This window comes from Hippopotamus amphibius, chromosome 1, assembly GCF_030028045.1.
Source record: "Hippopotamus amphibius kiboko isolate mHipAmp2 chromosome 1, mHipAmp2.hap2, whole genome shotgun sequence".
Lineage (NCBI taxonomy): Eukaryota > Metazoa > Chordata > Mammalia > Artiodactyla > Hippopotamidae > Hippopotamus > Hippopotamus amphibius.
In genome coordinates, this window is record NC_080186.1 from 14,073,236 (window position 1) to 14,087,188 (window position 13,953).

Here is a 13,953-nt window from a genome sequence, read left to right on the forward strand (position 1 = left end):
CTGGGTGGTGGTACTGGGATGGGTACCCAAGAGAAGTTTGGGCAGAAGAAGTGAATGGGAGGGGTCGCTTCCAGAGAAGTGTAACTAGGGGTCTGATCCCCACCTCTCCATCCATCCCTGTCTCCCACCCTCTGTGTGCAGTCTGGTCCGACTCCCACAGACCCTGCCGAGCTGCGCGCACCACGCAATGGTTACAGCTGAGCAGTTCCTGCAGAGGGGCCGGGAGGGCGCCCGCCACAGCCCCTGCTCACCCGGCCCCCAGCTGAGCTGTAAATGACTTTTCCATTTTCTGAGACCTGCGCCCAGGCCTGTTTGGTATTCAGGGACACCCGGCCCACACTCGGCGGCTCTGGGCTCTGCCCGAATTACTTGATTAAAACGCATATCAACTATTATGTGATTCATTTCTCTGCCAGGCTCCGAGCTGGCCTATGTTAAACTGTAATAAAGGCTGGGCTGGGAGGCGGCGGGGACGGGGGAGCTCAGACGTGGGGTGGGAGGGCATCTCTGAGTTGGGGGGAGCTTAGACAAGGACCCCGAACCTCAGGACCACTGCTGGCTTCCACGGATCTGGGATGACAAGGAGTTGGATGGGAGATGGGTCCCTCCTGCCTTCTGAGAGAGAGGTGGGTTGGTCCAGAAATTGTGACCGTCTCATTTCCAGGCTTTTCTTTTGGCAAAAGGGAAAACAGAGAAAGTTTGGGGGGGATGGGATGGAGAAGAAGCCACCTTAGTTTTCACGATCAGGAATGGAATTCTCCATTACCTGGCAATTATAGCAAAGTTGGCTTTCACTGGACTGGGAGTCCTGAGTCCTGGGTTTTCTTCCCAGACTCACTGGCCTGAGACTCCACCCATCATCTGTAAAATGGGGCTAATCCTGCCTGCTTGACCCTCCATTGGGAGAGATTAGTGTTGGAACAATGAAAGGGCCTGTAAACTGTAGAGTGCCTGCACAAGTATAAGGTGGTGTGTCAAAGTTTGAAAGGAACTTTGTGATCATTTTGCCAGGAAGGCTTTATTCATTTAAGAAGGCTTTATTAAGCCCCTGCTGTGTGTCAGACACAGTCTCTGCTGAACTCAAGGATCTCCCAGTCCAGTGGGACCAAGAGACCCAAAAACAGTTCAGTTTGATGTCTCCTCATGAGCTCTGTGAGCTCCGAGGATGAGCAGTGAAATCAGCCTAGCCTGGGTGGACCCAGGAAAACCACCAGCTGGGTTCTGCTGGATGAGTAGGAGTGTGCCGACGAAAGGGTGATGCGTTCCAAGCAGAGGAGGCTGGAGTTCAAAGGCAAGGAGGTGTGAGACAGCCCAGCTGGGTCGTTTAGGAAGCCAAGTGCTGGACTGGGAGTGGCGAGGTGAGTCTGGACATGTGGGCAAGGCCAATGATGGTGGGGCCTCGCTGGCATAACTGAGGCCTCCGGTGTGAGTGGCTATGAAAGCCGGTGGGCTGTGAAGGAGGGGGCAGAGGCTGGGATAGAGAACAGGAGAGCTGCCCCCCAGCGATTTTCTGTCCACCTCCATCAACCTGGCCTGGGCTGGACTCTGACCTGAGCAGACCTGTTCCTGCCCACCCTAAAGCTTTGACAAGCCAGACAGCTCTTGTTACCCTCTCATCCCTTATTCTATCCTCAAGCTGCTCTCAAATCACAGAGCTGTCTTCCTTTTTTATGCCCGTCCTGGCCCCAGTTCATCTGGAAGTAATGTTTCCTCCATCAGACTGGGAAATTCCCAGCACCCAGGGGTGATGCCTCCTCTGTCAGATTGGGAGCTTCCTAACCCAGAAGCCGTTTTTTTTCCCCCCATAACATTAGGAGGGCCCCAAGGGAGGGGCTGTTTCTTCCTTGCTCTGTATTGGACTCCGCACATCCCTAAGCGAGAGAGGATCTGGGAACCCAGAGAGAGGGTCTCTCATCCTATTCCTCTCCTGGGGCTGTCTCCAGGCCAGCTCCAGTTTCTGTCCCACTCGCCTTGGGACCATTCCATCCACAGCTGCTTGAAAGTAGGAGGGTAGGGGCTGCAGCTGGCTGGGAGGCTGCTCCCCCACTGTCCACCCCAAATCCAGCCTCTGTTTAATGAATGTGTACCCATGTCCCCTTCCCCACGTGTCCCCATCTCCGTGCCAGCTGCTCAGGCTTCATCAAGAGGCGACCAGCTTTCGGTGCATGGAGGACTCAGCCCCAACCAGCAGGGCCTCTCTGTGGCCAGGTCCACCTAATCCTTCTGATTAATTTAACTGGAAAAAGAAAATTTTTGGCTCGAAGGCTAAAGGGTCCCCAGGGGTCTGGGAGGGGGAAGGCGATGTGGTGGCATCAGGGCTCTTTGTGTCCCTTCTCCTGGTCCAGTGGGACCGAGAGACATAAACAGCCAAGTCTGATATCTCCTGGTGAGCTTTGAGAGCTCCGAGGATGAGCAGTGAAACAAGCTTGGATGGGCCCAGGAAGGCTTGCCTGGGGAGGACACCCACTATCTGGGTTCTGCTGGGTGAGCAGGAGTGCCCCGATGCTCCTTTTTTCTGTCATCGTCCTCATCCTCACCATCTCCATAATAATAAGAATCCTTCCTGTGCCTTTTACAGGTTCCACATCACGCCCACGGTCTTTATTTCATTCTGTTCTCAAAGCAGTCCAGTGAGGCATGCAGGGAAGTATCATTATCCTCATTTTTACCTCTGAGACAACGGAGGTCCAGAGAGGGGATGCAACTTGTTCAGGGCCACACAGCAAGGGTGGAGACAGAGCTCAGAATCCAGGTGTCAGGCCTCCCAGAAAAGGACTCTTGCCTAGACCAGAGCTGCCCCAGCGGGCCCCCAAAACTCCCTCTCAATCTGTCCTTCCTCCCCATCCCTCTCCAGGAATAAGCATGGGCTTACTGGCTGTGTGGCCTCACTCAAGTTACTGAACCATTCTGAGCTTTGTTTCTCTATTTGTAAAGGAACTAACAGTGCCAGCTTCATAGACCTGCCATGAGGCTGGCACAGCAAAGAATGGCTCTGACCTAGCATGGGAGGTCTCTTCCTCTGGAATGGGCCAGGGAGAGGTGGGAGATCTTTTCCAGAGGCCTGAAGTTGTGGACTATAGTCCAGCACTCTTGAGATCTCTCTGAATCTCCCAGCTAGTGAGACACAGCCTTGCTCTCCCCACTCAGCATCCAGAAGGTTGTTATGGCAACCATCATCCTCCTGGTGGATCATTCTAGATCGCTTCAATCAACAGAGACCTGTGGGCCCTACTCTGCCTTTTCCAGTCTGGATTTCCATCTGGGTATCTCTCTGGGCCTGAGGAGTTCCCAGATCCTTGCTGAATAAGGGGCAGGAGGGGCAGGGAGACGAGGATGAAATAAACACAGAATTCCATGAGGCGCCTAGAAAGCCGGAAGTACTTTGGATGGCAAGACCATCCAATGCACTTGGGGCCTGGGTGGGCACTGAGGCTGGGCAAGGTCTAGTATCAGAAGCACCTTGAACTCATCCCCTGTCAGTCATTTGCTAACAAAATCATGATTTTGATTACGGCCCAATAGCCTGCCCTGTTATTTCCTTAAGACTTTACTTGGTACAAAAGTATCTTGAAAAACTGAAATCAAGGAAACGAATTCTCTTGTAAATGTAATACACGTATCGCATCCTATAAACAGATGGGAACCATAAAAGCAAATATCCTAAAAACAAACAATCTCATTAAATTCTACCTGGAGGCTAGTGCGTTGTAGATAGATCTTGAGGCCTGTCCTCTCCTTGTTAAAAAGAGAGACCAACAGTGCTAGAGACATGCCGTCCTGTGGGCTAGCCACCAGCCCTGTGCAGCTATGTACATTTGAAGGAAAATGAAATAAAATGAAAAACTGAGACCTTGAGTTGCACTAGACACATTTCAAGTGCTCAGTACTGCAGGTGGCTGATACTACCATACTGAACTGCGCAGACCTAGGACATGGCCGTCATCACAGAAAGTTCTATTGGGCGGCACTGCTCTCAACTGAACTAAGACTTAATCAGGCTGGGGTTTCTCCCAGGACAGAGCTATGGCTCCTCCATCAGACTAGGGCTCTCCTTCTCCTCCCCAGTCTGACCTCACAGCTCTGCGTATGATCTCTGCCGATAGATGTTGCCCCCGACAACCCTGCTCCCCATCTCAGCTCCTGTCCAAGCCCAAGGGTCCCCACAGGAGGACAGAGCCCAGTGTCCCATTCCCCATCTGTGGGCTGGCCTCCCTTCCTGCCTGCCAATCTCTGCTTCCTCCTTCTGAGGCCCCAAGGGCTCTCTCTCCTTGTCAACGTCAGAAAATTGAAGTTATGCAGTGAGTTTCAGGAAATGAATCCTTGGGATTAGTTGTATTTGGCTCTGAGCCCCAGACGTGCTGGGGAAAGCACCCCAGGATGCCAGCTGTGCCCGTTGTGGCCTCTTCTCAGTGACAGGGAGCTGGGCAGCTGGGAAAGGGCAGAGGGAGGGCTGGATCCAACCCCAGGTCTCTCTGCCTTCAGGGGTGAGGCAGGCAGCGACGAAGGCAGGTCTCCTTGCCATTGGTTCCCCTGTTGTGTGGAGTCACAACCAACGGCCAATGAAAAGCAGGGATGACTTCCCAGTGGCCATGTTAGCGGGATGGGGGAGAGTGGATCCAGGGCAGAGGGGCACTGCCCGAGACCGGATGACCTGCCAGCTGTGGATGCAGCCCCGTGATAGCATCACCTGTCATGCTCTTTAGCATGCCATGCCTCTGCACTTACTCTTCCCCAGGCCTGGAATGTCTTTCCCTGCACCTCCACTTGACATCTAAGAGGCTGCGTTTGTTCGGTGTCTTATTGTTTGCACGGTTGGGGGAAGGTTATCCCTTGTGGGAGGAGCCTAGACCTATTTGTGTAGCCAACGTTTGAAATCATTGGGTAAGAACAGGAGGGCAGGGTCCGAGTGTGGGTGTGGACACTTGCTGAGGGCCTTTGGGCGTGTAACGTTACCTCTCTGTGACTCAGTTTCTCCCATCTGTCGTGTGAGCACATGATCTCTGAGGCTCTTCCAGCTTGACTCAGGTGAGCTCTCCAAGCACAGCTTACATAGCCCGTGCTCGGCGCATAGCAGGTGCTCCGTCGGTGTTCTGGGAATGAACGAATGACAAAACACAGAATTGCTTCCAGAAATACCAACGATGGAGGTAGAAAGATGGAGGGGAGAGAGAAATGAAACAAGAGAAGGGAGAAAGCAGGAGTGGGGAGGAGGCACATCGTCTCTGCCTGCTTTCTCTTTTCTCTTCCTTGGTTTCCTCCTTCACCAGCCCCCTCCTGCATGCTCCCTACAGTTCCTGAGGGTCCCCGAGGGTGCAGCTTCAGAGCCCTGGCTAGGAAGCTCCATGCTAGCATTCCTCCTGCTGGATCAGGGATGGGCAAGAGGCCCAAGCTGGATAGGGGCAGAGACTCAGTTCTGTCCCCAAGGTGTCTTCAGCCCTGACTGCTGAGGAGCTTGATCAAGACCTTCCTGCAGCCTCCCTCACCCGGACCTGGGACAGGGGTAGATTCCTGGCCTGAGAGCCCATCTAGGGCCAGGAAGTGAGCTGACCCCAGACTCCTGGGCTCTCTCTGCACAGGAACCAATTTCCTAGGTTCCAGGGTGGAAATTAATGGGGATGATGGGGTGGGAGTCATGGCCATGGCCAAGGTCATCAGGTGAGGTCTCCTCCTCCAGCCTGGAAGATCACTCGGTGATGTTGGAACATCCCAGGAAGGGCCTGGGTGTGGAAGTCACATAGTCCAAATCCTTCATACTATAAACGGGGAAACTGAGACCCAAAGAGGGAAGGTAGCCTTCCTAGGGTTACAGTTCAGGGCATCCGGGAGAGAACCAAGCCTGGAACCTAAGCCTCCTGACCGCCAGCCCTGGACACAAGCATTTGCTCCCTTCCTTCATCCTTTCCTTTCTTTCTGCTTCCTCCTTTCCTTAGTTTTTGCAGTATTTTCCCAAAATGCAATAGTGTCATTGTTTAAATGATCATCATTTTAAACTATAAACAAGTTTTCAAAAAAGAAAACAAAAGTTCCATCATCCTGAAAGTTAACATTTTGTTAATCTTTTTTAAAAATTTTATTTATTTATTATCTATTGGCTGCATTAGCTCTTTGTTGCTGCGTGCCAGCTTTCCCTAGTTGTGGAGAGCGGGGGCTACTCTTCATTGCAGTGCACAGGCTTCTCATTGCGGTGGCTTCTCTTCTTGCAGAGCACAGGCTCTAGGTGCACGGACTTCAGTAGTTGTGGCGTGCAGGCTTAGTTGCTCCACAGCATGTGGGATCTTCCCGGACCAGGACTCGAACCTGTGTCCCCTGCATTGGCAGGCAGATTCTTAACCACTGCGCCACCAGGGAAGTCCAACATTTGCTAATCTTTTGAGCACAGTGTTCCATAAGGTGTTAGGCGTGCTTTTTCCGAAAGTGGGAATGATCTCCGCACACTGGTTTGTACCTTGCCTTCTTCTCAAAGTCAGGTTTACTGAGGTACAGTGAATATTCAGTAAAATCTCCCCTTTTTGAAGAATGTAGTTCTAGGAATTTTGACAAATATGTTTTATCATGAAGCCTTAGAACTCCCCTGAGTCCTATGTCGTGGACATCCTTCCATGTCAGTGGAAATAACCTAAATGTCCAACTGCAGGTGATCTTTTTTTTTTTTTAAAGGAATGGCTAGGCCGTAAGGTATTTGACCAATCCCCAAGGGTTGGGCAGGGAGGTTGCTTCCCAGCCTTCACTCTGATAAACAGTGTTGGGGGAACATCCTTCTTGTGCTCAGGAGGGATCTGATCCTCAGTGCTGTGGTGACCTGAAGGTGGGCACAAAGTGCCCCTCCATCTCACGGGGCCCCCACCCTCTCCTTCCCTCTCGCCTGGCTGTAGGGAACCGTCTGGACGAGGGCTCAGATGTGGAGTCCGAACCCGATCTCCCTCTGAAGCGTAAGCAGCGCCGCAGTCGGACCACGTTCACAGCCGAGCAGCTGGAAGAGTTGGAGAAGGCCTTCGAGAGGACTCACTACCCGGACATCTACACCCGTGAGGAGCTGGCGCAGAGGACCAAGCTGACCGAGGCTCGCGTGCAGGTGAGGGGGTGCCTGGGGTTTTGCGCTGCGGGCTTCATCCAGAGACTGGGATTGGGGAGGTGGGGTTGGCCAGGGTCGGAGGGTTTAGTGGGCCCCCGCCAGGATGGGAATGGGGGTTCTGTAGCACGTGCTTCCAGGAACCTTGTAGACAAGTAATGCCCCCGGTACTTGGTACAGAGTAAATGGGCAGCAAATGTTGATTAATTGACTAATCAATCCCTGGACAGCGCCAGGGAAGCCAGGAGCCGCAGGGAGGACTTGGGTTGCCTCCATCCTCCTGCTGACAAGTACTTGGGGAAACAAGGGAAGGGGGGATGGAGGGAGAGACAGAAAGGGAGACGAGAAAAGGTCAAGGGAGAGAGGAAGGAAGGACATGAGTTCAGCCACAAGAGAGGGAGCCCAGGGAGTAGAAAAATCACCAAATCTCTGAGAAGGGGAGGAAGGAATCAGGACAAAAATTCCAGAGCAGACCTAGCTTCCTAAGATGGGTAATGAGTTTCCTGTTATGGGAAGCATGCAAGCTGACTAGGCGCATGTTCCTGGTGGGTTAGAAGCACCCGGGGGAAAGTGGGCAGACCTTGAACTCCCCCTCCACACCTTCAAAGTACATGGTTCCCAGTCACTGGGCCTGGGGGAAGGGAGGGCACAGAAAGAGCTGAGTCGGCCTGGGGTTCAAGACCTGCAGTGGGGGAGGTGGGACTTACCTTCTCTCCCCAAGCTGAGCTCTCAGATTCCATGAGGTCTACAGTTCTTTTAAGTCAGAGTCTCTGGGGGCCCAGCTGGGAAGTGCTCAGGCTGGGGGAGGGAAGGTGGTGCAGAGGAGGAAGAGAGGGGTCTGATGAACAGCTCCTGTGGGAACCCATTCTTGGCCAGGCTTCTGTGTGAATGGGGGAGGCTTGTCTGCAGAGGGCCAGACGCAGTTGCTCACTGGGGGCGCTTCTATCCAAGGGGGGACCAGTCGTTGTTGGGTATCTACCTTGAGGCAGCTACAGTGTTGGGGGCTTCTCCCACATGACCTGGTGGAACCTCAGACCACCTCGTCAGGTCAGGATGTTCACTCCCCAAGCCACAGGCAGAGAAACTGAGGCTCAGAGAAGCAATATGTAGGGGGGTGCAGAGCTCAACAGAGGCTGAGCTGGGCCTGGAACTCAAGCCTGGTGGATGCCAAACCCAGGTTTTACCCATCCAGAAGGGAGGAATGGACTCAGAGCCTGGGATTTGAAAGCAATAAAGTTCTAGAAGCAGACTGGCATTTAAGCAATCCAGGGACCAGCGTACCTCCCTCGGCTCACCCCACCCCCATCCTGGCCTGGGAGACCCTTGGCTGCCACTGAGGGAGACCCCAAGGGGAAGTGGGGCGACAGCAGCCAGCTCATCTCATTCCCTCCCCTCCTCTCGGGGTGATACCCGAGCCTGCCCCAGCCCCGGGCCTCCCTCCCCCGCCTCTGATCCTCCTGCAGCTGTTCTCCTGGGCACATTCCTGGGTGCTTTCTCATTCCCACGTCTGGCGGCCACGGCTGCTTCCCACCACCTTGAAGCCTGACCGCTTATTGTAAAATTTCCTGGCTGTCAGGGCAGCGCTTTTATTGGCCCAGGGGACTCAGAAACAGGTGTCACTCAAGGTCCAAGGATGGAGGGGGTACTGGGAACAGGAGGAGTAGCTGGAGCCCAGGCAAATCCATGGTGAGGGGGCCAAGGCAGCCGTCCTACACGCGCTAACTCCGCTATCAGACTCTGAGCTCCCCTGGGGTGGGGCTGAGTCTCTCCTCCACCCTTAGCCTGAAACTTGGCCTGATCCCAGCAGAGGAGGGATCAATACATGTTGAGTTTTTAAAGAATGGACAAAGGTGGACCCCAAAAAATCAAGACAGGAATAATAGAACATTTGGCCTGGAGAAGAGAAGGCTTGGAAGACACGGCTGCTTTGAAAGGCTGTAAGGGGGTGGGGGCGAGTACAGGTGGGGACCAGAGCCGACAGGAGAATGTCCTAAGTCTCATATAAAGGTGTGCAGGGACAAAAGCACAGGACTGGGAGCCACAGGCCTGGGTTCCCATTGGCTTCTGCCTCTGATCAGCTGTGTCACCTTCAACGGGTCAGTTTCCTTTTCTAAGACCATTTCCCATCTATTAATAAAGGGATCAAATTAAATGAGCACTAAGGCTCCTTAAACTTCTAGGATCCTGACTTATTAACAATCAGAGCTGCCTTGTCAGGTGATGAGATCCGCGTTACCAGAAGTGTTCAAGCAAAAGTGCAATGTCCAGTGGATCAGAGCCCCTGGTGAGACCCCGGTTCCTGCTGTGGACAGAGAGGCAGAGACCTTGAAGCCCCCTGAGCACTGCTTTGATTTTATGGCTGTATAGTTTTGAGGTCTTGGCCCTGATTCTAAGAGTCTATGGTTCAAGGATTTTACAGTCCTATGCCATCTCATTTCAGTGGTGCCAGGAGGCGGTGGGATACTGGAGTGGTTCAGAGTGGGCTCGGAGCCAGATGCCTTGGTGTGAATTCCACCTCCATCACTTACTCCCTCAGCCCTCAGTTTCCTCATCTGCAAAATGGAGATAACAATAACAGGGTCCACTGTATTCTCTGTTTTCAAAGAACTCAACCCTGATGAGGGATTCTGGGTGGGGATCTGGGGCCACCACTGTCCCTCCTGGAGCCTCCATTTCCCCATCTGTAAATAGGAAGCTTGCAGTGCATACCGGCTAAGAGCCCTTCCAGCTCAGCCATGGCAGGCTTTCCAGCAGAATAAGTGTTGCAGATGCTGTTCTAAGTAAGTACTTTGCCTGTGTTAACTCCTTTGAGGTCTAGGACCACCTACAAGGTAGGTGCTACCATTAGCAATGAAAAAAGTGAGGCCCTGCAGAATAACAGAATTTGTCCATCTTAGCTAGGAGTCAGAGGCAGGATTCAAACCCAGGCAGTTGGGCTCCAGAGTGCCTGTTCTTAACTGTCGTTATATTTTGTGAAGACAGAGGTGCCTGCTGGGGTGGAGACAGCCCTGCGGAAATAGGACAATGAGGTAGAAGAGAGGAGAGAAGAAAAGCAAAAGGCATGTCCTCTCCTCCAGGAGGTCCTCCTGGATTCTGAGAGGACTTGGAAGCCCCTCCTCAGACCTCTATATAGCACCTTGCATGCCACCCCATCTGAGCCGACTGCACCAGAGAGCAGCTGTCCTTTGACTCGTCGTCGTGCCCAGGCTGAGAGCAGCTTGAGGGCTAGGACTGTGTCCTGCTCACCCTCTGTCCTTATTTTCCTGCTTGACACAGAGCAGAGTCCCAGGAACAGTTTGAGATGAGAAGGAGGGAAGTAAGGAAGGCAGGAAGGAGGCGGGAAAGGAAGGGAAGGGGGAGAACGCCTCCTACTTGGTTGAGTCCTGTTTATTTGAAGAACGGTTGACCCACGCCAAAGAAACAGCTGCATGCAACAAAACTAGAGCACGGTGTCCCAAACGCAAATAATTCTCTGACCATCTTCAGGATTTTTGCCACATTTGCCTATTATCTGTGTTATCATTTACTTTTTTAATAAAATCAGTGTATTTTAAAGTAAATGCATATCACTCATAAAAAGAAGGCAATTGAAAAAAAAAAAAAAAGAAGGCAATTGGAAACATGCATACAAGGGAAAACAAGACAACATGGGAAAGTAAGGCCTGCAGGAAGACATCACCTGCCAGGGTGTCCTCTCTGTGCCTTTAACAGAGAGATTGGCAAGTGTTAGGAAGGCATGAAAGATGCTGAGCGCCAAGTTGAGACCTTCTCTTCTACACGCCCAGGCATGGAAAAGATGGATGTGGTTCAGGGTTATTTAAAGTCTGTGTCACTAGCCTTTGGGGATGTCTCTCCACCTCGGAGTGTAGGAACCCCACCCTTTGGGAAACACTGATTTAAGACAAAGCCATTTCCCCCACCCTCCCCCGGAAGCAGGGAGCAGGAAACGCTGCCAGGTTAGAGGCAGCCTCAGTCTGTCTGGCCGGCATCCATCCCACCCAGGACGCCCCTGGGGAAGCCCTCGCTGCCGTGGGGAGGTGGGGAGAAGCCAGGACCTTCATTTTATTCAGGAGCCAATTTTTGACCTTGATCTGGCTGCCACATCCCCTTCCTCTGTGAATCCTAACCGGGTCAGAGCCAGCTGCTTTGTTCATCCAGCTTGGAAAGCCGAACACGGTTTCACCCCTTGGAGAAAAGACAGATGACAGCAGGGGCCATAAACATCCCCCACTCCTGCTGAGACGCCCTTCCGGCAGGTCAGCACACACGGTCTAGAGCTCTGGGGGTCTCAAGTGATCTGTGCCAGGGGAGGCCGGGGTCTTCACCCACCATGGGAGGGACTCCCCACAGAGCCCTGTGGGCCCAGCACCAGCAAAGACACACCAGAGCCATCTCTGCCTTCCCCTGTTCATTCATTCGTTCATTCATTGAAGAAGTATTTCAGGGATGCTTGGCCTCTGCCTGGGGGGCTTAGGGCCTTAGGGGGAGACAAAGAAACAGATAAAGACAATACTTTTTTTTTTAAGCTCTTTATTGGAATATAATTGCTTTACACTCTTGTACCAGCTTTTGAGGTACACCAAAGTGAATCAGCTGTATTTATACATATATCCCCATATCCCCTCCCTCCCGAGACTCCCTCTCATCCTCCCTATCCTGGCCCTCTAAGGCATCACCCATCAGCGAGTTGATCTCCCTTTGCTATACAGCAACTTCCCACTAGCCATCTATTTTACATTTCGTAGTGTATCTATGTCTATGCTACTCTCTCACTTCCTCCCAGCTTCCCCTTTGCCTTGGTTTGTTTGAGGCAGTGCACAGCTGAAGGCCTCCCTAGAGAAAAGGGTGGAGTCCTGCCTGGACTTAACTTTTGTTGAAGGGATTCCTTATTGGAGTAGGAGGAGGCATTTCCACTGCACCTTGCAGGCCAAGGAGCCAGCACTGGGAAGCGTGTTTGGGTTGGAGGGAACAGCACATGCCAAGTCCAGAGGTGGAGAGTCGCTCCCTCACAGCAGCCCCCTTTTGCACACTCATTCTTGTATTTCTCTGGCCCGTCCCAGGGAACTTGCTGCAAATCCGGACAAGAGGTTTCTAGAAAGTCAGACTGATTGAAGTTTGAACCTCACATCCATTACAGACTAGCGGTGTGGCCTCATGGGTCTATGTGTGGACAGACATACGAAGAGCTAGCACAGGGCTCAGAAGAAAGGGAAACTCAAAGATGTTAGGTTATCTTCCCACCGGTGCTTCATCAATCCCTGTGTCTGTGGGAGGTGGGCTTTCCTGATCAAGGGGGCCTCGGCAGTGTAAGCCAAGCAGGGCCTCAGGCTCCGGACAAAGAGCTAGCTTTCACATCGGAGTGCAGCAGGTGGGTCTCATCCAGGTGGGTTCTGGATATGTGGCCTCCTGCTCAGGGCTGCCTGGAGGAGGTGAGGAGTGAGCATGTGTATAAACAAGGATGGTCATACATCCTTGGGGGCAGGAGCAGCTGCAGGAAAAGAGCACCGGACTGAGAGTCACTCAGACCTGGCTGTGCCTCGGACCCATCCTGTCACGTGGGCAAGTCCCCCACGCTCTCTGGGCCTCAGTTTTCTCATCTGTAGATTGGGCATCATGATAATGACTCCTCACTGGGTGGTCATGAGGACAGAATGGGATCTTGCCTATGAAATTGCTTTGCAAACTGTCCTGAGCTGCAGGAAGGTGGGGATCTCCTCCCGCGGAAGAGCATGCTGACTGGATGGAGAGACCAGTTCTAGCCATGTCTCAGCTCCCTGCCAGGAGCCAGGCTGAGGCTCTCCATGCTCCGTTCTCCATCCCCCAGGTCTGGTTCAGTAACCGCCGTGCCCGCTGGCGGAAGCAGGCAGGAGCCAACCAACTGGCAGCGTTCAACCACCTTCTGCCAGGTGGCTTTCCGCCCACCGGCATGCCCACGCTGCCCCCCTACCAGCTGCCGGACTCCACCTACCCCACCACCACCATCTCCCAAGGTGAGTGCTCAGCCCCATCCTGGCATCTCAGCCACACCTTTTCATCCCCCCCTCTCCCACCCACTCCTTCCTTCTTTAACAGAGAAAGAATAAGAGGGTATTTGGTTTCTTTTCCTTTAATGGCAGTTTGTCTGCTTCCATGTGGACAGACATTGAGACAAAAGAGATGGGGTCCTGCCCTTGAACTTCTTGGCTCTGCATCCAGGTGAAGATAAACAAGGTCGCCTTCATACACACATTTAGAGCAGAGCTTCTCAGACTGTAAAGCCACATGCATCTCCTGGGTCTTATTAAAATGCAGAAGAGACGATGGTGGGTCCCCTAGGCAGAGAAGGGTAACTCCCCTCCCTCTTCCCTCCCTGGCTCTTGGCCCCCAGTCTATCCTCCCCCTCCTCCCTCCCCACCCCCACCCCAGCACACATTAGGAATCCCACTAACTGACTTCTGCCTCATGGAGCTCCGTGGCCTCCTCTTAAAGGACTGGCAGGCTGGAGTTCTAGAAGCTGAGGAGAGAAGCCTCCCTGTGATTCTTGATGAGAAATCGAACCACTGCCAACAGTGATAGTCCCATCTGTTGGAAGGCTACGTGGAGGGGCCGTGACAGAAAGGAAGAGCAGCCCAGCGGCTAGGAACAGGCAGTTCAAACCCTGGCCCGCCACTCACTAGCCTTGTTACCTTGCACAAGGGCCCCGACCCCACTGAGCCTCAGTTTCTTCATTTATAAAATGGGAAGCATTCTTGCTTCAAACCCTTAGACACTATTTGTAAAAGCACCTGGTGAGTGGTCAGTGCTCACAAAATGCTATCGGCACAGGCCTGGGCAGATGGACAGAGTCCTCAGTGAGATCTGACTTTCAGTCCAGATAATGTTTATTGAGCACCTACTATGTGCCA

General features: G+C 52.9%; 1 protein-coding gene across 2 annotated transcripts in view; it reads left to right on the top strand.

Moving 5' to 3' along the window:
- PAX7 (paired box 7) overlaps positions 1-13,953 on the top strand; it is a 99,153-nt gene that overhangs the window by 46,510 nt on the left and 38,690 nt on the right. For both annotated transcript variants that reach the window (XM_057746725.1, XM_057746734.1), the window contains exons 5-6: positions 6,873-7,072; positions 12,894-13,059. In XM_057746725.1, the coding sequence (XP_057602708.1) occupies positions 6,873-7,072; positions 12,894-13,059 (366 nt within the window). The remainder of the gene's footprint in view (positions 1-6,872; positions 7,073-12,893; positions 13,060-13,953) is intronic.